Below are 25,996 nucleotides of genomic sequence, written 5' to 3'. Positions count from 1 at the left end.
TAGCTTATTTAGACAATTAGTTATCATTGTATCTTGTACCTGTCTGTAATTTTGTTCATTATCATGTTCTGTAACTTTGTCTGTAATTTTGTTCTTGTGTTGTAAAGCACTTTGAGTCGCCTTGTGCTGAAAAGTGCTACCTACCCCCGGAGCCTTGCCACCGAGGAGTTTTTTAACCCTCTGGGGTCTAGGGAGCCAACTCACCACCAGGTAGTGGTCAGTTGACAGCTCCGCCCCTCTCTTCACCCGCGTGTCCAAAACATGCGGCCGCAGATCAGATGAAACGACAACAAAGTCGATCATTGAACTGACAGCATAGCTCCTAGGATCACTTGGACACTCAAACCCCTCCACCACGATAAGGTGGCAGCCCAGGGAGGTTCTGGAAGCAGTCAGAAAAAATGGCTTTTTTGTCATTTTTATATACCTCAGTACATGTGTGTTATAAACATTTTCCTAGATGTATTACTCTCTGATAAGCTACAGTATTAACAGTGAGTGTTGTTTGTGTGAAAGTGGTTGTGGGTGCTCGTGTGTGTAATAATCTATGCCATTAAGCTTTTTATTGGCTCTGAAGGTCAGTGCTCCTAATTTAGTAATTGATTATCCCCACACATGCACTTGCGCACACATACACAGTTAGGCTGAGATTTCTTCTTATTTTGGGCCTTGGTTCCATTTTTTTCTTTCATGTTTAAAATGAAAGGTGTTATGTTTTTTTATTCTTTTATCACATTTTTATATTTAACCCTCTCATTTCTATATTGTTTTGCATCATTTTTAGTATCATTTTATTTAGTTCTTTTCTTCCTCACTTTTGTTTTTATCCTTTTCTTCTCTCTGTCGTTTTTCTTCCTTGGTGATATTGCCTAGTCATTCTGCAGCACAGCAACCTCAGACAAGCAGCATCAGAGCAGCACAGACGGAGAAAAGAAAAAGCTCAGCAGTCTTTAATCTTTTCCTTCCTTCCTTCTCCCACTCCTCCTCCTCCTCGCCTGCTCATACTCTTTCGTCCTTTTGCTATCTTTCTTTCATCTCTTTACTATATGAAGGATCATGTCTCACATTTGCTTACTTTCCTTTTATCCACTACAATTCTCACCTGTCATTTCTGAATTTATTTTCTAATGTCTCTGGAAGAATGTGCTAATGTGCTAAAAATGTGCTCATGTTTTTTTTTTGTTGGTTGGTTTTGTTGTTTTCCAAATGAAAAAGGTAAAAATGGAAGGAGAAAAGGTCTTTAGAAAAGAAAACTCTACTACTAATTCTACTACTTTGGTTATTACTGTATGTTATGTTACCAACTGTTATGTCAAGACTAACTGGTTTATCTTAGGCACAGAATGGGTGAAACAATAGTAAAAACTAGTAGGACCTATTCATTATCTATTCAATATTGTTTCAATTGCAATTATAGTGTATGCAAGCATGTAAATATGTTGAAATTTAACAGAATAAAAATTAGGGATGGGCAAGATCTCATGGGATGAACAGAACATTTGCTTGAGAGAAAGACTGATTTGGCCAAAAAAAAAAACTGAAACAGTGAGATTGAAGCATCTTTGAAGATGCGTCTGAAAGAAAGTTGCATTGGCTGCTAGTTCTGTGGATTATTCATTTGACCACAGGGACAGAAGCTTAAAAAGGAAAAATGAAACACCGAGCAGGTAGAAAGGCTGCAAAATTACACACTCATGCACATGTGGATCAAACAGCTTGTCGCTTTTAAATTTTGGGGAGGAACTCTTTGCAATCAGGTTAGATTTTACAAACCTTCTTCTAAACTTTGTTTGATTCTGTTTTGTTTTTTGTTTTTTTGAGTGGGGTGTAAACAGGGTTATTTTTATACTTACAAAATATTTTTTTGTGATTTTTTTGTGATTGGGATTTTTTTGCTCTGCTTCCAGTCTCCTTGCAGGATATCAACATGAGAAAGGCCTTTAAGAGCAGCACCATTCAGGATCAACAGGTTGTATCCAGGACCTCTGTGCCCAACCCAGTGGTGGAGATGTACCACCGCTGTGACAAGCCCCCACCACTCAATATTCTCACCCCCTATAGGTAAGTAATGTTTGTCTTTTCTTCTTTTTCTTCTGTGTTTGTGTTTCACCTCTGTTTTTGCCATTCATCTCTGCAGGGATGACAAGAAAGATGCACTGAAGTTCTACACTGACCCTTCCTACTTCTTCAACCTGTGGAAGGAGAAGATGCTGCAGGCCACTGAGGACAAACGCAAAGAGAAGAGGCGGCAGAAGGTAGGCATCTTCCACTGTGTGCTGATGGAGTCCATTTACACACAAAAGTGTATTTGTGAGTGCCAGCGAGGTCGTAAATGTCCAGACTGTGTGGCAAGTGTGTCAGAACAGTAAATTCATCTTCTGTTTTATTTGCTATTGTTTTTTCCTGCCTAGTTTTTATTATATGCTGCTATAACTTAAGTGCTATTGCACTTTTATGTTACTGTACTCACCATTTAGCCTTACTCTACTGTGCATTTGGTAGGTATTACAGCAGCAGCTGGGGAAGCTTATCATCAAGCATTGACCAAAGGGAAATATAGGCACTAATAACTTCATGTTAAGCTGCAGGCCCTCTCTTCAGTACCTCAAATATTTATAAAAGTTGAATTTTTTTAGCTGTGTTTCCACCTCCCATCCACTCAGAGGTTTTGTGAAATAAACAGAGATTTTAAAAATGCCCTCCAAACAGAAAATTCTTACAAACTCATTTTTGGTGTTCTCACGTGAACTTGAAATACAGAGCTATTGAGAAAAAAAAGCCATAGTATCCTGTTTTCTGCTGGCTTCTGTAGCTAGATAACTTTTACTAATTAGCTTTTAGAATGTATGTGAATGTTTTTGTACAGTGCCCTGAGACAACTTCCATTGTGAACTGACACTATTAATGAACTGAACAGAGTTGAATTGAATTGTGCATGCCCACATGCCCCTGGAAACCAGAATAGCAATTCAGCAGTTTTTCCCATTTTCTTCACGTCTGTTTCACTTGTTTTGTTGCCATTACATTTTGTTCCTGTGTTGAAATGTTTTTTACCTAAGCTTAGTGATTGACCTAGAGAACAAAATATTTCAGAGCTGATGTTTAGTGGTATTCCTCTTTGATTCAGTCAGTTAAAAAACTACAACCATCTAAATCACCAAACAGCTGCTGCTGTATGTGTTTGCTGCTTTGTGCTTTCTGTTGAATTTTATTTTTAATGCTGCTTATATTTTTCTGTTTCTTGCTTGTTGTTTGGAATCCTTGAAAAAAAATGCCCATGAAACAGTATAATTTAATTTTCACTTGAGAAAATAATAGGTTTGAACACTAGATGATGCTGGAGGTTGCTGTTCATCCTTTCTTTATTTATTTCTTTATTTGTCTCCTGCTTCCTATATCTTTATTATCTATAGAGCCTGTGCCATGATGTTGTAAAGACTGTATATTCCAAAAAAATGAATGGCAATTTGCTGCACATTGCATACAGCTGTAAGCGTTTAGAACAGCATTAATACACATTCTCAGGAAAAGGTCAAATATTTTCATACTGCACCAGAGATTGTGTTTTGAAGTTTGTACACACTTCACCTCACAACAAACCTCCATGCACGATCTGTTGTCAAAACTTTTTGAGCCCTCAGAGCAAGTCGCCAGGGAGGCAGTCAGGGACACACGAAGGCAAATTCAGTTTGTAGCCAAGCCCTGGCTGGAGTCTGATTCAGACAGCAGAGCGACCAGAATTGAAAGGGCGATCTGTTGTTTGGCAGGGAAATGAGAGAAAACCTGCTGAGGTGACAGAAAGGCACACCCCACACAGGAGCTCCCAGGAGAGACAAGAGGGCAAAAGGCAATCCAAGGCTGTGCCAGAAACCTTGTTACTACTTATAGTTCATCTTGATAGCCAAGTTTTATCATCTTCTCAGAACTCTACGGAGAGGCCATGTCTGACTCTGGAAGATCCTGTCTGAGGACCTCACTAAAGTATTCAGTTGGTAGTAGCAACCTGCTATTTTGGGTCTTTTTTTAAACAGGTTTTCTTTGTCCCCTGACAGTTTGTACAGCTTTACGACAAGCATGAGAGTACTATTTTGCTGATTTTAGGGGAAAATTTCTTGCTTTCAAAAAAAATTATTTCATTAAACTAATAAAGAATGCTTGTACAACATGAGGAATAAACATAGATCCAGATGATTCTCTGACATAAGCTGAACAGGGTCTATAGTTGCCTGGCTTCAAAGGTATACCACCCCTTCCTCCCTTCTCTTCCTCTGCTCAGTCTAACGCACAAGCTTGTTTTTCTCCCATGTTTCCATAGGGCTGTCCAGCCCACCCTGACAGGCCCCACTCCAGACAGGCCCCACCCAGGAGCCCCCTGTCCATCTCTGTAAGACCACCCAGACCCCTAACCTGCTCCTTCCTGCCCTTCATGCCCTTCACCTTCTCACCACACATCCCATAAACACTCATTACTCAGTCACTTAAGAGGATGCCTGAACACAGGTGAAGCATACACAGAAAATCACAAAGAAAAACATTTAAACACTATTACTATATTTCATTTACAAAAATAAAAAAATAAAATACAAATCTACATATGCACATGCTCACTTCCTTATGTTTGTGTCTGTGTGTGTAGTGCCATGTTAGCTTGCAGCTTCATTTTCATGTGTTTAGTTTGGTTGCTGTTTTATGTTTTCACAAATTTTTGGCTTTGTTGTTTCACCATGTACTAGTTAGTGTCACTAAGTAGTGGGTAGATCAGTGTCTGTTTGGTTCTGTGTGATTTTAGCACATAGTGAAATAGCTGGTAAAGGGGCCCAGTTTATTGTCCCTCTGCCTTAGGAAAATCAGTAATCAGTGACTCAGTTTCTCTTCCTTCCTGTTTGTGTACACATTGATCTCCCATAGGAGCAGCAAAGACAGGTTGAAGATCCAACCAGAGAAGTGAAGAAGGTCAGTAATAAGATATCCACATAGTTGTGCATGACAGACTTGTAAAACGTGTGGCATCAGGACTTACCTATCTTATCCAGATCAGTATCTCAGTGTTTATTAGTAAAATTAAAATCCATCGTAGTCAGGCTGTTACTGTGGTTCCTGATTATGGGAGCATACAAATCATCCAAAAGTGCCAAAAGAAAATGTAAGTAAATTTTCATAAAATTTATTACCGTATTTTCCGGTCTATAAGGCGCACCTTAAAGCCTAAAATTTTCTCAAAAATCGTCAGTGCGCCTTATAATCCGGTGTGCCTTATGTGTGCACTGAATTCCAAAATCTGTCCCTGTTCGTTATTATGTAGAGCACCGTTACGTACGCTGGCAGTGATAAACCAATCAGAGAACATTATGGAATATGTACACTTATCTCCACCACGCCTCCGGCAGGTATACCACCGGTATGCTACAAAACAGTTACGCCATCATATGTGAATGGATTGTGGATGCCTGGGCTAAGGTATCTGCTTTAACTGTTGTCTGAGCTTTCACGAAAGCCGACATATTTGCCGAACAGCCCCCTGGCGACAAGACTGACTTTGACAATGATGAGAGGGAACCTGGCATGTTTGATGGCAAAATTGCCCAGCTGGTCAATTCAGACAGAAGATGGGGAATTTGATGGATTTTTGGAAGAAGAATGATAAAAAATTAATATGTAAAATAATTGTTACATAGTAGAATAAAGTTCAACCAAACTCACCGTTTTGCTTCCGTGACCTTTTTTTTTTTTTTTGTGTAATCCGGTGCGCCTTATGGTGCAGAAATTATGGTAAATTGTTTTCTAACACAAATTGTGCATGCCCTAAAAACTGGCTTAAAATCATAAACACCAAATATCATCATTCACCTGGGACCAGTTTATCTCTTTAACATTAGTATCATTCACAAACAAGCTGTGCCTGCAACTACGCACTGTAAACACTTGACTAAAAGTGTCACAAGAAAAAGTTTGTGCCAGGTGTAAAAGTTATAAAAGATATTTTAAATATTACAAATAAACCCAAGTTAAGAATTAAGTCAATTTTTTTTCATAGTATAGTGTGGAAATCAGTCAAATTAGTGTTGTGTTTAATGGCCCCATCAAAGATCTAATTGTCGGTGTTATAGAATAATTACGAGCTGACACACTAAGATGAGACAACATAACCAGCCATGTTGGTAAGGAACCTGGGAAAGAGAGTAAAGAAAGACTGGTCAGACTGAAGTAACCACAAAACTCCAGACTGAATTAATTTCACCTCTTGTTAAAGAACAAAACAAATTGATTAATCATAAACAGAAGTACTTAATCCCTCCACACTGACCAACCAGCTTGTTAAACACCTCTTTGTCATATGTTACCTTTGGTTAGTGGTAGACAACCACAAAAACATGCCTATAGCCCATACAGTAGAAATTATTAACAGCTGAGAATGTTATATTGGAACTCTGGCAAAAAAAAATGACTGGCATATTGGCATATTAAAGTGGTGTCCTAATTTGTTACCTAAAACTAAAGGCAAGGGGGTCACTTGAAATGAAGGGTTAGAGCAGAGGTTTCAAACTCAGTTACACAAGGGGGCTGAAATTTAAAACTTGGACCTAGCCAAGGGCCAATCTCAATCAATATTAATTGAAAAAATACATAAATGAACCTAGGTTTTAGATATAATATGTCAAATGATTTATATAGTAATATCAATTACTTTTTCCCAGTTTCGTATTATAAAGAGGTTAGAATGAACATACTTTACTGAACAAATAATAATTGATCGAACATTAAAAAACACATTAGCATTCATTTTTTATTCCACCTTGTGAATTTTTTTCCATTATAACAGCTAACAATCCCTAAAAAGGGGAGGAAAATCATACAGCTACAAACATTTAACTCTGAAACAAGAAGAAAATACATAAAAAGGCATTATGCATTAAAGCAGACTTGCTGTTACTCTGATGCACATTAACTCAAGTCAGATAGCCAATACTGTTTCTTTGCTGCAAGTTTATGCACACGATTTTCCACAGTCCAATTTGATATTCTTGGTTGCTCTTTCCACATCAAAATAAGGATTACTGAGAAATTAAAACTTTATTTTCTTGGCTTCAAAGTAACTGTCACAAGAAGACTTCACTAAACAGACTCAGTTTTTAAAATCAAAATAAGAAGCAAAGGAGACTTGATCTGTCCCAACCTGGAGGCCCAGATCTAATAAAATGTATTTCGGAGACCCAGATAAAATGTTACCAAAAGCTGGATCTGGTCCACGGGCCTTGATTTTGACACTTGGGTTAGAGGTATGACTAGGCTGTCAAATTGGCCCTTAATGAGACCACAGGTGTTCCAGATCACGCTTATCAACCATCAACAGAGCAAGTAGTTCCTAATCCAGGGATCATATCAGCATATTAAAGCTGGTCATAAAAGAAAAAGGAATACCTTCGTTAGGCTTCAATGACCATGTCCCTAATGGGACATAAGATGGTACAGTTGTGATCACTTTCTGAAAAGACAGAATATGCGGCTGTTGAGGAATTTTAAAGCATCTGAATCATCAGTTGTTTTCTTTGTACAAAAATGATTTAATAAATAAGGGACTGGATTTATTGTGGTAACTTCATTTGCATCAACTACATTTTTTCTGGTTTACTTCTAAAGGTGCGTAAGGCTCGTAATCGACGTCAAGAATGGAACGTCTTGGCCTATGATAAGGAGTTTAGACCAGACGCCAGGCTCACTCCGTCTCCTTACCACGGCATGTCCTCTGAAGGCTCCCTATCCCCTGATAACAGGTACACACACATACATATACACACACACACATTCGCAAACACATCGACAAATACAAGAGGTGATCCTTTACAAGTTAGGTCTTCTTCAAAGTATCTGATTCCTTGTTTCCTGTCACTGGAATTAAATCAAGTATTGTAATTACAAACATTTAAGCATATTCAGGTCAAAAAATTTAGAGACTTAAACTACACCAGCCTACTACCTGTAATATATAAAGTTCTGTGCTGCCCTCTTCTGGGAAACTTATAAAAAAGAAACTGGAGCAGTTCGGCCTTCAAGCTTCACTGAGATCAATCATCAGTCTCTTGAGGAAAGGTTAAAAAGCTGAAGCAGCAGGGTATAAGATGCTAAAAAGAATATAAAGTATAATATATATATATTTTTATTTTATTTATTTATTTATTGTTTTCAAAATTAGATTTTGAGGTTATTTTGAGCTAAACTTTCACCTTTTTCACCCACCCTTTCTTTCAATGTCAATCTAAAAGGTCAATGGCATCTGACTCCTACCCAGCAAGCCCCAACCACCCCTCTGCCCAGGCCTCCAGCACTGCCCATCCTACTGACCTCCATGCCAGGGACTATCTCAATGCAGCCCAGACTCAGTCACTTGATCGGGGCCTTAGGCCAGTTAATCAGCCCCCAGGAGCTGGTGGGGCTGCAGCAAGTCGGCATGTGGCCTCTCTTGGCAGGACCCCTTCAGGACATGGGGTCCAGGCTGGAGGAGATCCGACAGTTAATGGGCCAAGGCAGCAATCAATTAAAGATTACCGGGCCGGACACAGGTAGGTTTCCTCATTTGGCTTGAAAGCAACACAGATTAGTAGCTTTACATTTTATATAACTAAACTTGATGATTTCTTCATGGGTGATGCAGTTTTTGGAGTCAATAAAAGCTATTTTCTAATGTACCTAGTCATTTTTTAACAGTTGTGGACTTACCAGACTTTAGCTGAATCTCATTTCCTAGTTTTACCCCTACACCTACCCTTAATTCAGACTTGCAAAAAGCAGGGATTGAAATACCCTACTACCAAATGGGACACCACTTCAGAAATCATACACCACCATCAATTGTTACTCATTCATTAATGTAAACTGACAGTGTCAATAATCCCATACATGCTGTATAGTTACTGTAGGTATCTAGCTTATAGCAGACTTTGACATACGTATTATTTTATGCCTTTTAAAAATGACTGACAATAAAATCAAACATAAAATGTCATTATTATGTTTGCTGTGACAAAAACTTTTTAACAGGGAATATAATTGGTTCTTTGTGAGTGCCACTCAGTCTATAGTTTTTAGTGAGCTTACAAGAAAGAAATATGTTTCAAGGGCCACATAGCTTTACTTCTTCCCCCTCTTCCTAGATCAGAAAAAAGTCAGCTCCTCCTCTGAGGAGCAGCTGACTGAGGCTATTAGGAAAAACAGAAAATACGCTTTTTGAATATGATATATGTTCATAATAAAAGTATCTTATCAGCCTGGTAAATATAAAGTCATGGGATTTTGAATGTAGTGTGACATAATATTGACCTCACCTTTCCCCTGAATAAACTGTACTAATCTCTCTCTCGCCTTGGAAGTTCTGGCCAACAGAGTCAGATTTTTCTCATCCTTGTTTTCTCCCTTGCAGCAGCCAGCCTTCCACCATCCCAGAGTACTACATCCCACCAGCCCCTCCCCCACCTCCCCCAACCATCCCTTCCTCCCAGACTGCCTTCGATTCCACCACATCCCCACCTTCTGCTGCTGCCTCTGCTATCCCTCCTACCTCCTCTGCCCTCGCTTGTCACTACTCCCCTTCTCCTCCTCCTCCCCCAGCCAACTACGTACCCTCTCCCGCCCACCCGCCTTCAGGTGCACCCCCTGCTGCCCCTCCTCCTCCACCTCCCGGAGCACCTGTGGGACACCAGGCCCACCCATCCCCGCCACATGCTGCTGTCAACCAGACAGCGGGGGATGCAGCTCCTCCAACAAGGAAGACCACCATGCTGGGAATGATCCCAATGAGCGACGCACGCTCCGACTTGCTGGCCGCCATACGTAGAGGTAAATAAAAGTTAGTTAGGAACTGAAAGAACTATGAACATCCTACTGTTTTTGGATTTTCTTAATCCAATTCCCAGAATTTTTTGTGGATTTTCTAAAATATAGAATTGAGAAAGCTCCTTGTATGAGAAACGAAACATATTCAGTCCAGTTGGTTTTGTTTTTTACCTCTTTTTGGATCTAAAATGTAAGATTTTTATGTAATCTTGAAAAGTATGAAAAAATATGGAATTTAATTTTAGTATAATTTCCAGGTCAGATTTAGAATTTCCACTTTTTTTTTTGTCTTTTACCACAAGGATTTCAAATAACATAAACTGAAACTGGGACCTAGAACATTCTTTGTTGTGGGACACCTTAACAATATTATTTATAATGTCATCAATAAAAAAATACAGTGGCTTAATTAATTTTTTTTCATATAGGAGGGTACAAAAACCTAAACAAAAAAATATTGTTTTGGTCAAATTTGCTTTTTGAGGTGACAAGATTGTTTTGTCGAGATAATCAAAAAACAAAACAAACTTGAGACTTCAGTCTAATGAAAGTGATTTAAAAATTAACGGAAGGAGACATAGTGATGGCTGCATCTTAAATATGTGGTCAGTCTCTATTCCTCCTCACTGGATACTCCCTTCCTCCCTTTAGGTATCCAGCTGCGGAAGGTGCAAGAGCAAAGGGAACAGGAGGCAAAGCGGGAGCCTGTTGGCAATGACGTGGCCACCATCCTCTCGCGTCGCATCGCAGTGGAGTACAGCGAGTCTGATGACGACTCGGAGCTGGACGAGAATGAGTGGTCTGACTAAAAAATAAAAAGAATTAAAAGAAAGAAAAATGAGATTTAGATGGGACGCTGAACTGTTGGAAATAACAGTGTGTGTGAGAGGAGAGAAAAGTGATGCTGAGTTAGAAACTAAGGGATCTGATGATTGTTCGCCATACAAATTTCCAACTAAAAAAACAATCAACTATACATTCACACAGATTGCCTGTTTTAGCCTCTGTGAACGCTCAGCAACAGGTTGATAATTTCAGCTTGCATGGTTGGCCTTGACAATGCCTGTTCTTAAACCGAACCCCCACCCCCACCCTCCCCGTGGCTCTTGTGTCTAATCACGTACGGCACAATAAACGCACTTTCCATTTCAGCTGCATTCCGCCCCCATCGACTCAATTAAAACCATAAACACCGAGCTGTGACAAACAAAACCCACAAACTTCATTCCTCCTACACATTCAAGTGGTAATTATTAGCAATATTACAGGCTCTCAAGCTGCAAGTAAGCAGGCCCTCTATGATTACAGGGGATAATGTGTTTACAAAACACAACAGAGCACAAGAATTAATATTATTATTAGTGCAATCTTAACCTGTCTGCCAAATGTTGAGAATGAATTTGTGAAAACAAATCAAGATAATCAGGGAAAATATTAGCTTATGAGTAGATTAATGTGCTTTTCTGACTTGTGCTTATTTAAATGTGCACATTCAGAAATGCTGAACTTTTGGGAGTTTGGTCCAACATAAAACATAATTAGCACTGAAATTTTCAGGTTAACAAACTTTAGAATGGAAAATAAAAGATGTTGAACAGCTATCTCTGCACTTATTCTTTTAAAAAGTACATAAATTATGGCATATAAGTGACATTTGAAGGCACATCACATTTACGGAAGATCCATTATTAATATTTTCATCTTTAGTTGCTCCTCTTACAGAGGAAGTTAGTAAAATTAAGTCTTTGTTGTAGAATAATTAATTTAGTCTTGTTTAAAAGGATTAGTTAAAACTAAACACCACCCAGCTTTAGTATTTTTCAAAACATTGTGACTAACTCCCTTGATCATATTTCAATAAAACCAGTCAGTTTTCTAACTAAGGGGTTCATATTTTAATTACCAATTTTAAAGAAAGACTCTTAAGAGTATATTGTTTTCCTTTAAAAAATTTAAACAACAGCAAAAAAAAAATTCTATAGACAGAACACAACACAGGGCTCAATGTCCCTGGACGTGGGTTACCAGGGCCTCCCCCTGGAGCCAAGCCTGGTGGAAGGGATTGTTAGTGAGCGCCTAGTGACCAGGTCTTTATCCTTTTGGCCTGGTTGGGCTCAGCCCAAATTAAACACAGATTGGCCTTTCTGTGGACCCATCACCTGCAGGAGGGGCCATACGGGTCAGGTGCAGTGTGCTATGGGCAGTAGCCAAGACGACTTTAACTTACTGAAGCTGGCTCTTGAGACATGGAATGTCACTTCTCTGGTAGGGAAGGAGCCTGAACTTGTGCATAAGGTTGAGAGGTACCGACTAGATATAGTCGGGTTCAGCTCAGTGCACACTTTGGGTTCTGGAACCAATCTCCTGGGAGGGGCTAAACCTTATTCCACTCTGGAGTTGCCCATGGTGAAAGGTGCAAGGCTACTGTGGGCCTAGTTATGGCCCCCTGGCTTTGTGCCTGTGCATTGGAGTTTTCCCCAGTAGATGAGAGGGTAGCTTTACTGCTCTTTCAAGAGGGTGTGGGGTAGGTGCTCTAAATGTTGTTTGTGCCTATGCACCAAAAGGCAGTTCAGAGTACCTAGCCTTCTTGAAATCTATAGAGAGAGTGCTGGAAGGTGCTCCAGCTGGGGACTCCATCATTCTGCTGGGAGACCTAAATGCTCTCTGTTGACTGGTCGGTCTATGGTTCTATTCTTAGTGATCGTAAGAATGAGATCACAGATACAGGGGGTCAAACTGTGTTTTTTTTTCTGCAGGGTAGTTTGGCTTTCCTTCAGAAATTGGATGAGAAGTTTGGTTATATGGGAAGGACTTTGAGTAGAGCCGCTGCTCCTCCACATTGTGAGGAACCAGTTGAGGTGGCTTGGGCGTCTGATAAGGATGCCTTCTTGATGCCTCCCTAGGGAGGTGTTCCAGGCATGTACAAGTGGGAGGAAACCCTGAGGAAGACCCAGGACACACTAGAGAAACTCTGTATCGACTGGCCTGGGAACGCCTTAGAATCCTCCTAAAAGAGCTGGAAGAGGTGGTTGTGGAAAGAGATGTCTGGGCCTTCCTGCTCAAGCTGCTGCCCCTGCGACCTGACTCCAGAACAAGTGGCAGAATACCTATGTTTATTGTAAACTTTGGACAATAAAGGAAAAGATTAACCATGTTGAAGTGGGTTTCTTGGTAAAAGTTATAAATAATATCTTCCCTGTTGTAGATATCTTCTTGAAGCTTTAATTTAGAGAAATAGCATTTAACTGAATGGATTGATGAGCTAACAAGCAGCTAAGACCAAAATGGATTACTGCTGTCTTAAACAACTACATACCTAAAAACTTTACAGCAGTTCATGCAAATACTATTTTTTTTATCTTTATATTACATTACTTGCATTTTAAATAGGTATTTCAGCAGAAATATTAAGAGATTTCTGCCAGGTTTGTTTAAACCTTCACACTGCCAACGATTTGGCACTGCTTAGTGTTAGCATGATTTGCTGTAGAATTTGAGATTGGAGTTTTTTAGGATGTCAGTAATCCACTTTGGTCTTAGCTGCTGTCACACTATCTTTTAGCACATCAGTCATGTCAGGCATAAACTTTATTTCTCTCAAAAAGCTTTGAAAGGGTACCTACTACAGGTAAGACATTATTTATAATCCCCTTCATTATGGCCAAAATTTTCCTTTAAAATCTTGAGACTTTTAATATACTCAGACACTTTAAAACACAGTAGAAAAGGGAGAACTAAGAAAATGATGACCTCTTTAACAAAAATAGTTACTTTGTATACATCATAAACTAAACTGAAAACCAAAATAAAATTGAAATGTAGCAAAAAATATTAGAATAAATTTAATTGTATTTATATTTTAGGTTAAGTTTTTGTGGTATGACTATAAAAATTTGTTTTTGTCATTAGTTGACAGAAAAAAAGAAAAGTTTTGATCAAGTATTTAGAAAGCCAAACTCCCAAAAGTCAATGTTGTTCTGTTACTTACACTTTAATAAATGTGATATATTGTAGACCAGTCATTCAGAGTGGTGTTCTGTTGATTACTAATAATTAATATTTCACCTAATATTTCAGTTCTTTGAATGACCTCAGTTTGGAGAAAGAGTTTGATTCTGATTGAATCAACAAGCTAACAGCTAGTCTAAGTAGGCCAAGACTAAATTAGATTGCTTCTGTCTTAAAACAACTTTAATCTGAAAAAAGTTTAGAGTGCCTTATTCTAATGCTATTTTATGAATCTATAAATTATTACCAGTTTTGCCATACGTGGTTATTTACACAGACATCTCTGATTATTTGTAAGCACAAATAGTCGCATCAGCAGCTAGCTGTTCGCACTTCTGGTGCAGATTGGAGTCACTTCCAACAGGAATATCAAAATGTTTTTGTGAGAATAATCATAGAATGCAAAATTGAAGTTTATTTAACATTTATACACAGTCAGTTATACACTGAGAATTATGTGCAAATAACTGTGTAATTCAAAACTGACAGTGATGTAAAGGATTTTAAAAAATAGCATTTACATGAACGCTAAGAACATTTAAGATTAAAGTTACTTTAAGACTGCAGCGATCCACCCTGGTCTTTGTTTGCTCAGACTAGCCGTTAGCTCATCAATTTGGTCAGAATTAAACTCTGTTTTTCCAACCTGAAGTCATATATTAGTTGTTCCTAATCTTTTCATGGAAAACCCACTTCAAAAGATTTGAAGTACTGCTTCTAGTAAAACTGTGATTAAATCAAAAACACCTATGCTGGTTTGGTAAAACCAGCATCACCAGCCTAATTCTTATTCAGCCTCTATATCACCTAACCAACCTAAAAAATAAGCTAATTAATGTTTGCCAATTTCTTGTCTATTTTTAAGTTTTTGGGCTCTTTTTCTTAGTCACTCCTGACTCAAAACTGACCATTTCAACCAACGACTGAGTGCTGTGGTCTTCTATAAATGCTTCACTACAACCAGCGCCACACTCATAAAGCCGATCATCTTGAGTCAGTGTTTCAGAGGTCACCTCCACTGCTTCACGTAGCCTCACTCAATGTCAATAACATCACTATCTACTGATACTTTTGTGAACTATAAAAGCTTAAGTGTAAGAGACTTGCAACAGTAATATACAGTATACTATCTCTTTTCAGTATAGGTTTGGCTAATTCTCAGTGTGAACTGATTGGACTGTAGTGTTTTTATAATGTGCTTTTTTTTTTCAAATGTGCTGCAGTGATTTGTTTTCTGCTTTATTCTAGGGTGAGGTCAGATGAAAGAAGTCAACCTGTGTCAGAGAATTCAGTTAAAAGATGAGCTGAAAGTTTATTTGATTTATTTGACGCTCATTAATTTGATGTAATATTACTATCCTTAGCCAAAGCTAAAATCTGACAGGAAGAAGTGTTTAATGTTATATTTAAACTACTTTTGCTCTGATTTTCTATCATAAGCAGCATTTTGTATAGCTGCAGAAAATATATTAAATAAAAATATTGTTGCAATTTACTCTTTTTATTATTTTATTTTACGTTATCAGAACGAGCACTTCACACTGTTTTCTGATATTGTAGGGATGAAGTTACTTTGTTTTAATTGACCTCAATAAATATTTTTCTAAAGGATTCCACTAACAGTAATTGTCCAGGAAACCAAGTTTTCCTCCATTGTAAAGTGGATGCTAGATGGTAATTCTAAAAGGGATAGTTTTGATTTATTGAAGTGGATTTATTGAATTGAATTTAAGAAATCCAGTTCATATCAGTTTTATTTCCAGTATACATTATCTTACCTGCAGTAGAAATTGTTCCAAGCAATATCAGTTTGAAGACTTAGTGATAAGCTAACAGCTAGTTGGAGCAAAGCCTTGACCAAAGTAGATCAATGCTACTTTAATATGAAAAAGATTTCATAGCAGTTTACGTGAACACTATTTTGGAAACTTTTACACTGCCAATAATTTCACAGTTGATATTTATTTTTCACTGAGGTTTGTGGTTATTTATGCTGAACACCTAGTCAGTCTGTGGTTTGTTTTCAGTAATAGTCCTATAGAATGTGTTAAGTGTAACCAGTCAAAGTAAATATGTGATGCAAAGCTAATGTGGTAATCAGTTTGAGTGAATGTTGTTTTTATCACTATCACCATTATTTTTGCTCCATCTTACTTTTACTTGGCAGGTTGTGTTTAACTCATTTTGTGGCACATTTTCCCATAGATCATTAGTGTTATACTGAATGACCATAATTGACACAGTCTTCAGTGTAAATAAACTTTTATGTAAATAATGATCAAATGCATATATTACGATAATGTCAATTTTTTTAAAGCAATTGAATAAACCACAGTAAAAATTTGGAGTTGTCCTAAGATGGCAGAAATCCACTTTGATCTTGGCCTCATTAAACTAACCATTAGTTGGTCTCCCCAGAAATAATGTTTTCCCTGATTCTCCAAACTGATAATGTTCTGAGGGATTTCTACTGTAGATAAGATATTGACTACTGAAAACAACTCCACAAAACACTACTTAAAAAAACCAAAAAATTTTTTTTTATTGTAATGCATATTTTCATTTTGGTTCTGATTCGAGCATTTTTATTTATTTTTATCCTAAAATCTCACACAATTCAAAGACATTTGAGTGGATATGCTGAAGTTTGATTTAATTGATAATAATAACAAAACTAAACAAAATGAGACCATTTAGTGAGCGTGTGCTACATATCTGACTGTTCTGAAGTTCAGTTGTCCCACAGGTTTGAAGATTTTATTGTTGCTTTACAAATGAGCTCAGAAGTAGGTTTTTTTATGTATATAAACACAATAGGTGGCTTACTCAGCAGCTGCCCTCTGTTGTTGAATACAATCACATCTGAATTAAGGACTGAATGATACAACATGATGGGTTTTTGGTATTCTCCCTAGAAGTGTGAGGTAGGATTTTTAAACTGTGCCAAGATCTGCATTTGAAAACATTATTATTATTATTATTGTTATCATCATCATCATCATCATCATTATTATTATTATTATTATTATTATTATTATTATTATTATTATTATTATTATTATTATTATAATGCTAAAAAAGCACATATCTACAGCTAGAGTGGATTTTCCACACAGCTTGCTAAGATTTTACTTTGAAAAAAGAAAAGAAAAAAAGATTTGTATTGTAACAGAAGACTCTGATGCATAAAGGTCTGCTAGAATCTCTAAAATGTCACCCAGGTCTAATTGTTCTGATTGTGTATTATGTGGTTGTGTTGTCATGCAGGAGACCTAGATACAATTATCTATCCTGCAAAAAATTTAAATAACTTTCAGCATTTAAGAATGTTAAGCTCTAACTTAAAATAATTGTGACTTTTCTCTCTATTTTTACATCAATGTGGTGTGTTTATTAACAAAAAAAGGCAAAAATACAAAAGGAAGAGATTTTAAAATAACTACATTTTGTGTATCTGTGGCTTCTGGCTTGTAAGAAAATGTTATGTGTTGAAAATGTGAGAAATGAATCATGTTGTATAGACTTTTGGTAAGGCAGCCTTTACAGTTAAATACATTTGGTTAATTATAACTTAAGTCAAACCGTGTATTGCACACTAAAATCAACTGTAAGCAAGTATGCATGTAATTATAGACAATAAATGGTGAACAAAATTTGATGTCCTTTGTTTTCTTTTCTATTTTATGTTGTAAACATGTTTTTTCCTGATCAAAACTCAGTGGAGATAAAAAGTTGCCACCCTGACTGTTAAAATGTCAGGTTGTTGTAATGTCAAAAAATGAGTCATAGGTCATTTAAAAACTTTCCCCAGTTTTACTGTGTCATATATCTTATACTATTTTAATTTTCAAACAAAAAAAAATCTGTCAAGGGAAAAATATAAAAGAAAAGTGCAATCAGCTGGTTGCATAAGTGTGCACAACTGTAGAGTAATACTTTGTATGAAACATTTTTTGGTATTATTTCCTGTTGGCAGCACACCTGCTATCAATTAAAGTGGCTGATCAAGGTGAAATAAAGTTTAGCTGTAGGATTTTCCTGACATTTACTCAGTTGTGTCCTACAGCAAAAGCTATGGTTCTCAGAGATCTCACAAAGCATCAGAAGTATGTCACTGTTGAAAGGCGTCAATCAGGAGAAGGGTACAAAAAAATAACTCAGCGTCCAATATCCAGTGGAACACAGTGAAGACAGTCATCAAGAAGTGAAGGAAAAACTGGAACAAACATTATACTGAGAACTAGACTTCAAAATTGAAAAAAAGACTAGATAAAATATGGTCAGAGAAGCTGGCAAGAGGAGTCTAAAGATATTTCTGACAAGTACTTCTTGTTTTGTGTACTACATGTGACATCAATCTCCTGTATTATCAATATGTCTAAACAACAGGGTAGGGAGGCTATTGCTTACAACAACATTCTGGCCCGGCTAAGTATTGCAAAATAATATATCAAGTTTCCCAAAAGCTTTTGAGGAAACGTGTTCTGGACTGATGCACTCAAAGTTTAACTTTTAGGCCACAATTCCAAAAGGTATTATAGTGCAAGAGCAAGATTGTGAATTATCAAAAGAACACAGTAAAACATGGTGATGGCAGCATCATGCTGTGGGGTTGCTTTTTTTCCAGCTGGAACTGAGGTTTTATTCAAGGTAAACAGAATTATTTTCCTGTGTAGTAATTTTGTTAAAACATTTGAATAACTTCTCACACAGAAATTATAATCATTATATTTCAAAACCTTAGTAACCAAATAAACATATCTAATTTCAACAATAAATCATGTTGGGGGTGAGGGGTTGTTTTTCACAGGCCTTGGGAAAGCATGTACATAATCTGTGAATAACTGATTTGATGTTCACGAGTGATCCACGTGTCCAAACAATCAGGTTGGAATGAACTTCAGAGAGAACAGTTACTGAAAGATGACAGTAGGTCAAAGGTCATGGAAAAAGGGGTTGTTCTTCATGCTACATATCCCCCATTTGGGATTCAAGGCCAGTCGAAAGGCCTTTGAATCACAACAAACAGGATCCAAGAGTTGAAAAGGGAAACTTAGGTGGTGTCAGCAACGACACCCAGGTAACCATTAATAACCCCAACTTGAAGAACAGTGTTTGGTGTTCAATGACACTTTCGTAACCACTCAAGAAGAAGGGAAAAGTAATCCAAAAAGAGTGATCTCTTTTTCGGAGCCTCTCTTTGCATATTCTCCAAAATTTATAAACTATGGTTCTGGTCAGCTGGTCTCTTAACGCAATTGATCAAATTTTCTCAATGGGTAGGCTGATGAAAGGAGAGCCAGCTTGCCTGGAGAAGACATTATTTGCTGGATACACAATGGATTGTGCAGAAAATGGAATATTGTTTCCCAGATAGCAGTGGACTCCGGGGCGGATCCGCCCTAAGTCCGCTCAGGTCTGCCTTACTGATCCACTGATCGCCCCTCCCCCAAAACAGTGAACTGTTAAACAGCGAACCTGCTGCACCGTCGGAGCGGATCCACACATCGTACGCGCTCTTTTTAAACCATTCTCTGTTACAGCATTGACGTCATTCGGAGTTAGAAGTTGGACAGCGACAGCGTCTCCTTCGGATCGTTCACTTCTTGCACAGTAAGTAAGCTGGTAAAACTGTTAATATGTGCTTGTTTGTGCAGACGGAAAAGTGTGTGAATGTATCTGATATGTCTTTTTGCTAATTGTAACTTTGTAATGACCAGCGAGCTTGGTTAACTAGCATTTGGTGCTAGCTAAGTAGCACCAAATGTAGCTAATGTAGATTTGAGTTAAAGCTTGATAAACACCAATAATATTTTGTTTATGACTGATCATCGCTAAATGTCCGCGATGTCTCAGCTAGCGATGTGTGCATGCTAGCGGTGTGTGTATTGTAGCATGTTCTGCAGTTAGCTTTATAGCATGTTCTGTAGCATGTGGTTCACAACAGTTTACGACAGGAGGTAGAGAAGGCTGCAAAAGAAAAGGGAGGAAAAAGGTAACCTCTGGTTGTGGATCTGTACCGTGTGGCTGAGGCCGACAACAGCTAGGAATAAAATAATCGTTCAACTTCCACGAGAGTCGCGCTTTGTGTGAGTTACCACGCATAACAAGGGAAAGCGTTACAGTATGTTTATGGGGGTGTTTGTGTGCTGGTGTAGATTCTGTCATCCAGGCCATGGTGAATTCAAAAAGGGTTAAAAAACAAAAACAACTGGACTTCTATTCTGTAATTGAAGACGTTTCGCTTCTCATCCGAGGATTTTTCTTAATTCAGAAATGGAGAGTGTGGAGTTGAGCTTTTAAAGCTGAGATGTGATGTAAGCTGGATTGCTTGCAAATTGTTAGGAGAGTGAGAACAATATGCAAGCTATAAGTAGCAAACAGTATTTTTCATGTCATGACTTTATTCTTTCCCACTGTCTGAATTTTTTTTAACTGTTTTTAGATCAGTACCTTGAGGCACGCTTCTACCTGTCTAGGTCACTGTCATGCAGAACCTCTGATTTGCAAACAGAAGAGAAAGAAGAGGACATTCGACCAAAGCAAAAGGCGATGTAAGCATCTTGTAGTTTTATATTTCCACGTAAATTCAACTTTAACTGTCTGAAACACACATGCAAAGACAGCTGTAAAAGGAAAACAGTGCCGTGCAGACAATTAGAGGTCACATCAGAGGTCTTCAATTCCAGGCCTCTAAGGCTGGTGAACTGCAACTTTTTGATGTGTCCCTTGTCCAACACAGCAGAATGAAATGGCTGAATTACCTCCTTAGTATGCTGTCAAGTTCAGAGTCCTGCTGATGACCTCTATAATTACCTCAGATGCATTAAAGCAGAGACTCATCTAAAAGCTGCACGACACCAGATTAAAGCCTAGATTTGCAGACCCCTGGTACATATTGATCAACAAATAACTCGGGATAAAAAAAATAACTGTAGCTTGGCTAATGGCAGTTTGAGATTTTTTAATATTAACATGTGGTTAAGTACAAATGAAGATGTGACTGTTATTAATATATTACAATACAGTATAATTATTTAGGGAGGTCATGACTGACTGACTGTGGTTGTTTTTCCTCTCAAATGTAGACATTTCTTTGGAGATTCGGGTGATGACAGTGAGGAAGATCAACAGAAGAGGAGAGCCAGGGTGCAACCCAAACCCTCAACACTACCACAAGCTCATGCTGAGCCACCACCACCTTGTCATGTGCAGAGGAGCAGCACAGTTGTTCTGCCTCCACCCACTCCACCGACACAAGGTGAATGTTGGCCAACAGAACAGCAGCAAACCTCTTCTGAGAGCATGATGTACACACCTAACAGACAAAGAGGTAGAAATGACTTTGGGCTCCATTCCCTGCTCTCGTGAGTAATAATAATCATATAGTTATACGATTTTGATTAAATATTTGATTGTTTCCCTTTGTATGTTCATCTTTTTGGTATGTGCTGACTCAGAGTTTACATGAGGCACCAAAATGCATTCAGAAGCATTAAATGAATTTTGTTAAATGCAAGGCCTTAAACGGTATGGGGGGGGTTAATATCATATTGACTTGTTTTCCCTTGTTAAAAACATTCCTGGAGTGTTGCTTTGACTCTCTCATGCATGTTTGAGAAGTCCTATAATATCTCATGACAACCATTCAAAACACCTGGATGAACCTAACACTGTGGTGCAGCACCAGAGTTTAGGTCTATGTCCCGAACCCGACTGGATATTCAGACTGGGTCGAGCTGCAATTAGATGCTTGATGTTTGGCTAGGCCTTTCATAATTGTCATTATGAAAATCTGCTTTTGTGATTACAGATTCTGTCAGAAAAAATCAGGTTGCTCATGTTTCCACAGAGCAGGATGTCTGCAAGCATGTCATCAGGTGGTTCAACCTGGCAGCAGATAGGGGAACCTCAAGGCGACGCACTGCTACACATGAGGTTCACTCTGCCGAAAATGACATATGATTGACTGTTATGTCCCTTCTGGCTTATTTTGTTTATTGTTTGTGTAATTGAAAGTGTGTGTTTATCTGTGTTAATTTTTGGTTAATTTCTAGGTTGACTTATTGTTTAACTGACATAAACATGTAACTGATGTAAGCAGTTTTGAAAATACAAATACATTTATAAATTTTCATGTTTTTTGTCTCTATTGTCTTGTTATTAACCACTTGTAGCGATGTGTTGGTCAATCTGGTGTTTGTGCCAGCTCTTTAAGTGTCTCGCCAGAATAACTCATAGGTTGGAGGGAAAGGGGAAGCGTCCAGACAGGCTAGGTCCGGCCCTGCCCATAGATCTTCAGGGAGATTGGTGGAGGTAAATGTCCTGGTACAGAGCAGGAAGGAGGCAGGGAGAGCAGTACAGCACAGTTTGTGGATAGCAGATGAGATTAAATACCCAGAGACCCCATGTATATACAGTACAGGGAGAACATGCAAACAACAAGCAGAAAGACCCTTTACTGGGATTCTAACACTTGCAACAGTGCTACCAACTGTGTCACTGTCTAGCTTCAAAACTAATTTACACATAGCTTTTTTCTTTTGCTGCTTCACAATAAATCATTTTTATGTAGTCGTTTCTGGCTGGTAAGCAAGTTTATCTGTATTTACTTTTGTTAAGTCATGATAAATAAAGAATTTGGACCAAATGAGTTCACCTCCGATATAAGTATCATAAACGGGTCCAGAACGGATCCAGGCCAGATGACGTATTCTATGAACGGGTCCAAAATGGATCCGGGCCGGATGAAGCTCTTAATGAGTGGATCCGGATAGGCCCAGATCCGTGATCCTTATCCATTCCGGATCCGTTGCGGTGTGCAAGTGGACTCCGATCTGGATCTGTTTTGTGGATCCATTCCGGAGCCTACGCTACATCCGGAACGGATCCGGTCCGGAGTCCATTTGCTATCTGGGTTGTCTGACGAGTCTGTCTGTGGAAGACGTGGAAGATCTTTAAATATTTGGATTTTTGATAACAGGATTTCTGCTGTTTGGATTAGGCAGTTACCTGACTTATCGTCAAATTTGTTTGATGGGTTCGGCGGTCAGCAATCAAACTGTGTGGTTACGGGAGCTGAATAGCAAGTTGGATGCAATCCTTTTACAGGACTGCAGACTGAATTGCGGTTCTGGAACTCAATAATAATATGGCTTACATCTTGGAGGAAGTTGCTCGCTCAAATCAGGCAGAATAGACCTGTAATTCTAATGTTGGCTGCTTAGCGGGCCTTTGGTACTATTAGAAAGTTCTGTACTGTTAGTTTTAGCATTCTCATGTTTTAGCTTATTTAGCCTTCCTGTACATTTAGTTTAGTTCCTGTACATTTAGTTTAGTTTAGTTTATCTTAGCTCATATTTTAAATATTGTTAGATTGTTAGATTCCTAATTGTTGTTTAGTTCAGCTTTAACTTTATCATGATTTTATTTAGATTATTTTAGCTACTATTTTAACTGTCTTAGCTCATGTTTAGATATGTTTAGTTTCGTGATTTTACTTAGGTTATCCTATATTTCATTTAGATTACACATGATTAATGTTTTTACTTCTGTATTTCTATATTTGATTATGATTTCATTTAGATTATTTCAGCTACTATTTTGACTGTCTTAGCTCATGCTTAGATATGTCTGGTTTCGTGATTTTATTTAGATGATCCTATATTTCATTTAGATTATACATGATTGAGGAGGGTTTTTTTTTATTATAGAGCTGGTGCCTGCCAGCAAGAAGGTTACAGATCGCTTCCCAGCCTGGGGCTTTTCTGGGTGGAGTTTGCATGTTCTCCCTGTGCACATGTGGGTTTACTCCGGGTACTCCGGTTGCCTCCCACCGACCAAAAACATGCATGTTAGGTTAATTGATGAATCTAAAATTGTCCCTAGGTGTGAGTAAGAGTGTGAATGGTTGTTTGTCTCGTTAGTCTCTATGTGGCCCTGCGATGAACTTGCGACCTGTCCAGGGTGTCCAATCAGTGGTACTTTAACTTTAACTTTAACTTTAAAAGTTTTAACATGGCCAAGCCAGAATTTAGAGGTAAATTTAATAGAATACCAAGTAAAGTGTCATGGTCCGAGTTTTTTTTTTTTTTTTGCCTGCTTTCCCGTCCATCAGATGTCACCGGATAACTGAGCCCCAGGAGAGATGCGGTGCCAACCCCGTAGGCGCACCTGTGTCCAATCTGGAGCTGGCTGCTGTGGCGTATTTATGGAGCGGCTGGCCAACACTTCAGTGCCTGAATGTTTGCCTCCCATGGTGAACGTTGCTCCTCGACGGCTTAAAACCCGACATGACATAAAGTTGTGGTCTGCTAATAGATTCCAGCCAAAGAAGACTGTTGAAGCACCTTCTGCTTCAATTTCATCTTTCAAAGTATCAATTCCAGAGTGTGCACACTTACGAAACCAGCTTCCTACATTGTTTTGTGTAACTCATTTTTCCCAGTTATACTGTACAAGATGTCCCAGTAAAGATGGAAAAAGTTTTGAAATGATTTATCATTGTTGTTTCATGGTTTTATTTTTTTATTTACATCACATGCCATTTAAAAAAAACAAAAAAACAAATACCAAGAGATAAAACTGAGAAGGGGAAAGGGGCATGACCATGACTTATTAATTGCATGTAGATTTTTTTTTCTTTGGAGAAAATTGGCCTTTCTTGATGAACAGTCCAAAATGGAAGCAGTTACTCAGCATTTTCAGTCAGTTCATACCCATGACGTAAATCGAGCAATCACGGCTCACTATTCTCAGCAATGAGGCACCACTGTCAACATTGGCTGCTTCGACACCATGCTGGTTTTGTGCCTTGGCTAGGCGGAGGTGAAAGCGATAAGAGCTGTTTCCCATTTTGGGACACAGATGGTGACACAGCAGAAAGGGGAAGATGAGGAGAAAGAGAGTCACTGTCAAAAACAACAACAATAAATAAATAAATAAATAAATAAATAAATAAAATACAGCAAAATGGTCAAAAGACATTGTTTGCTTCATTATGAGACATTAAATGAAGTCTAAAATAATGCATTGCCTGTTTCAGTCTAATTACATTGAGCTTATGTTTTCAGTTGCGTCTGTTTGTTTGTCTCTATCTGTCTGTCTGTGCAAATGATTATCGTGGTTATAAGTTATGGATGGATTTTTATGATTTTTTTAGGAAACATGGTACAAAGAACAATTGGTTTATTTTTGGTGGTGATCCGGTCAAAGTTTAAGGTCAAAGGTCAAGGTCAAGGTCACAGGTAACCCCTTTGTTAAAACATCTCTATGCTCCTACATATGACCCTTTTGTAACCTCTGCCAAGAATGGTATGATTTTGGTTTCGTCCTTTGGTTTGTTTGCGTATCTGTTAGCAAGATCACATAAAACCTAATGAACAGATTTGGATTAAATTTTCAGGAAATGTTGGGGTTATCACAAAAAAAACCCAATATGTTGATTTTTTGTGATGATCCAGATTATGGTTCAGATCACTATTTTTTTAATTATGCTGTGGCCTTGGTGGAGGTTTGTGCTCTGTGAGTGCTTCTAGTTATAGTTAGAATCAAAAAGATACAGAAAAACAAATTGTGTTTGATGTTTTCCTGAATAACTCATACATGCTGTTAAGAGAGACCAGATGTTTGATTCATTTCCTGTAAACAATAATAATAATAATAATAATAAAACAACGGACACTGGTTTGATAACTGCCTATTTCACCACCTGGAAAAACCTAGAATTACCAATTTTGGACAATGTACAGTCACCTGATTTCGTTTATAGAGAATATGAAAAATATACTGGATGTTGTAGGGTTGTGTTGGTTAACGCGACTCTGCAATATTGCGTGGACATCGGGGGCAGTTCCCTGGATTGGCAGACCGGGGTGGTGGTCCCCTTATTCAAAAAGGGGATACCAGAGAGTGTTTTCCAACTACAGAGGGATCACACTCTTAAGCCTCCCTGGTAAGGTCTATTCGGGGGTTCTGGAGAGCAGGGTCCGTCGGATTGTCGAACCTCGGATTCAGGAAGAGCAGTGTGGTTTTCGTCCTGGCCGTGGAACATTGGACCAGCTCTATACCCTCAGCAGGGACCTTGAGGGTGCATGGGAGTTCGCCCAACCAGTCTACATGTTTTTTGTGGACTTGGAGAAGGCGTTCGACCGTGTCCCTC

General features: G+C 38.3%; 1 protein-coding gene and 1 long non-coding RNA gene across 5 annotated transcripts in view; both read left to right on the top strand.

Annotated features, from left to right (window-relative positions):
- Positions 1 to 17,483, top strand: part of LOC108246483 (wiskott-Aldrich syndrome protein family member 3-like) — a 64,381-nt gene extending 46,898 nt beyond the window's left edge. For 2 of the 4 annotated variants that reach the window (XM_017434052.2, XM_017434053.2), the window contains 8 exons: positions 1,908 to 2,061; positions 2,138 to 2,255; positions 4,316 to 4,384; positions 4,909 to 4,953; positions 7,639 to 7,772; positions 8,262 to 8,558; positions 9,416 to 9,831; positions 10,480 to 17,483. In XM_017434052.2, the coding sequence (XP_017289541.1) occupies positions 1,908 to 2,061; positions 2,138 to 2,255; positions 4,316 to 4,384; positions 4,909 to 4,953; positions 7,639 to 7,772; positions 8,262 to 8,558; positions 9,416 to 9,831; positions 10,480 to 10,637 (1,391 nt within the window). In that variant the 3' untranslated portion in view covers positions 10,638 to 17,483. The remainder of the gene's footprint in view (positions 1 to 1,907; positions 2,062 to 2,137; positions 2,256 to 4,315; positions 4,385 to 4,908; positions 4,954 to 7,638; positions 7,773 to 8,261; positions 8,559 to 9,415; positions 9,832 to 10,479) is intronic. The other 2 variants (XM_017434055.2, XM_017434056.2) reach the window with 2 other exon arrangements.
- A 1,793-nt stretch (positions 17,484 to 19,276) lies between these two features.
- LOC119617202 lies at positions 19,277 to 21,973 on the top strand. The gene is made up of 4 exons (XR_005233420.1): positions 19,277 to 19,449; positions 20,282 to 20,390; positions 20,925 to 21,203; positions 21,650 to 21,973. It is a non-coding gene; the product is annotated as an uncharacterized LOC119617202 (long non-coding RNA).
- The last annotated feature ends 4,023 nt before the right edge of the window (positions 21,974 to 25,996 follow it).

Source organism: Kryptolebias marmoratus, linkage group LG7 (assembly GCF_001649575.2).
Source record: "Kryptolebias marmoratus isolate JLee-2015 linkage group LG7, ASM164957v2, whole genome shotgun sequence".
NCBI classification, from domain to species: Eukaryota; Metazoa; Chordata; class Actinopteri; order Cyprinodontiformes; family Rivulidae; genus Kryptolebias; species Kryptolebias marmoratus.
Note: the sequence above shows the minus strand (reverse complement) of the source record. Positions and strands in the feature narration are given on the sequence as shown.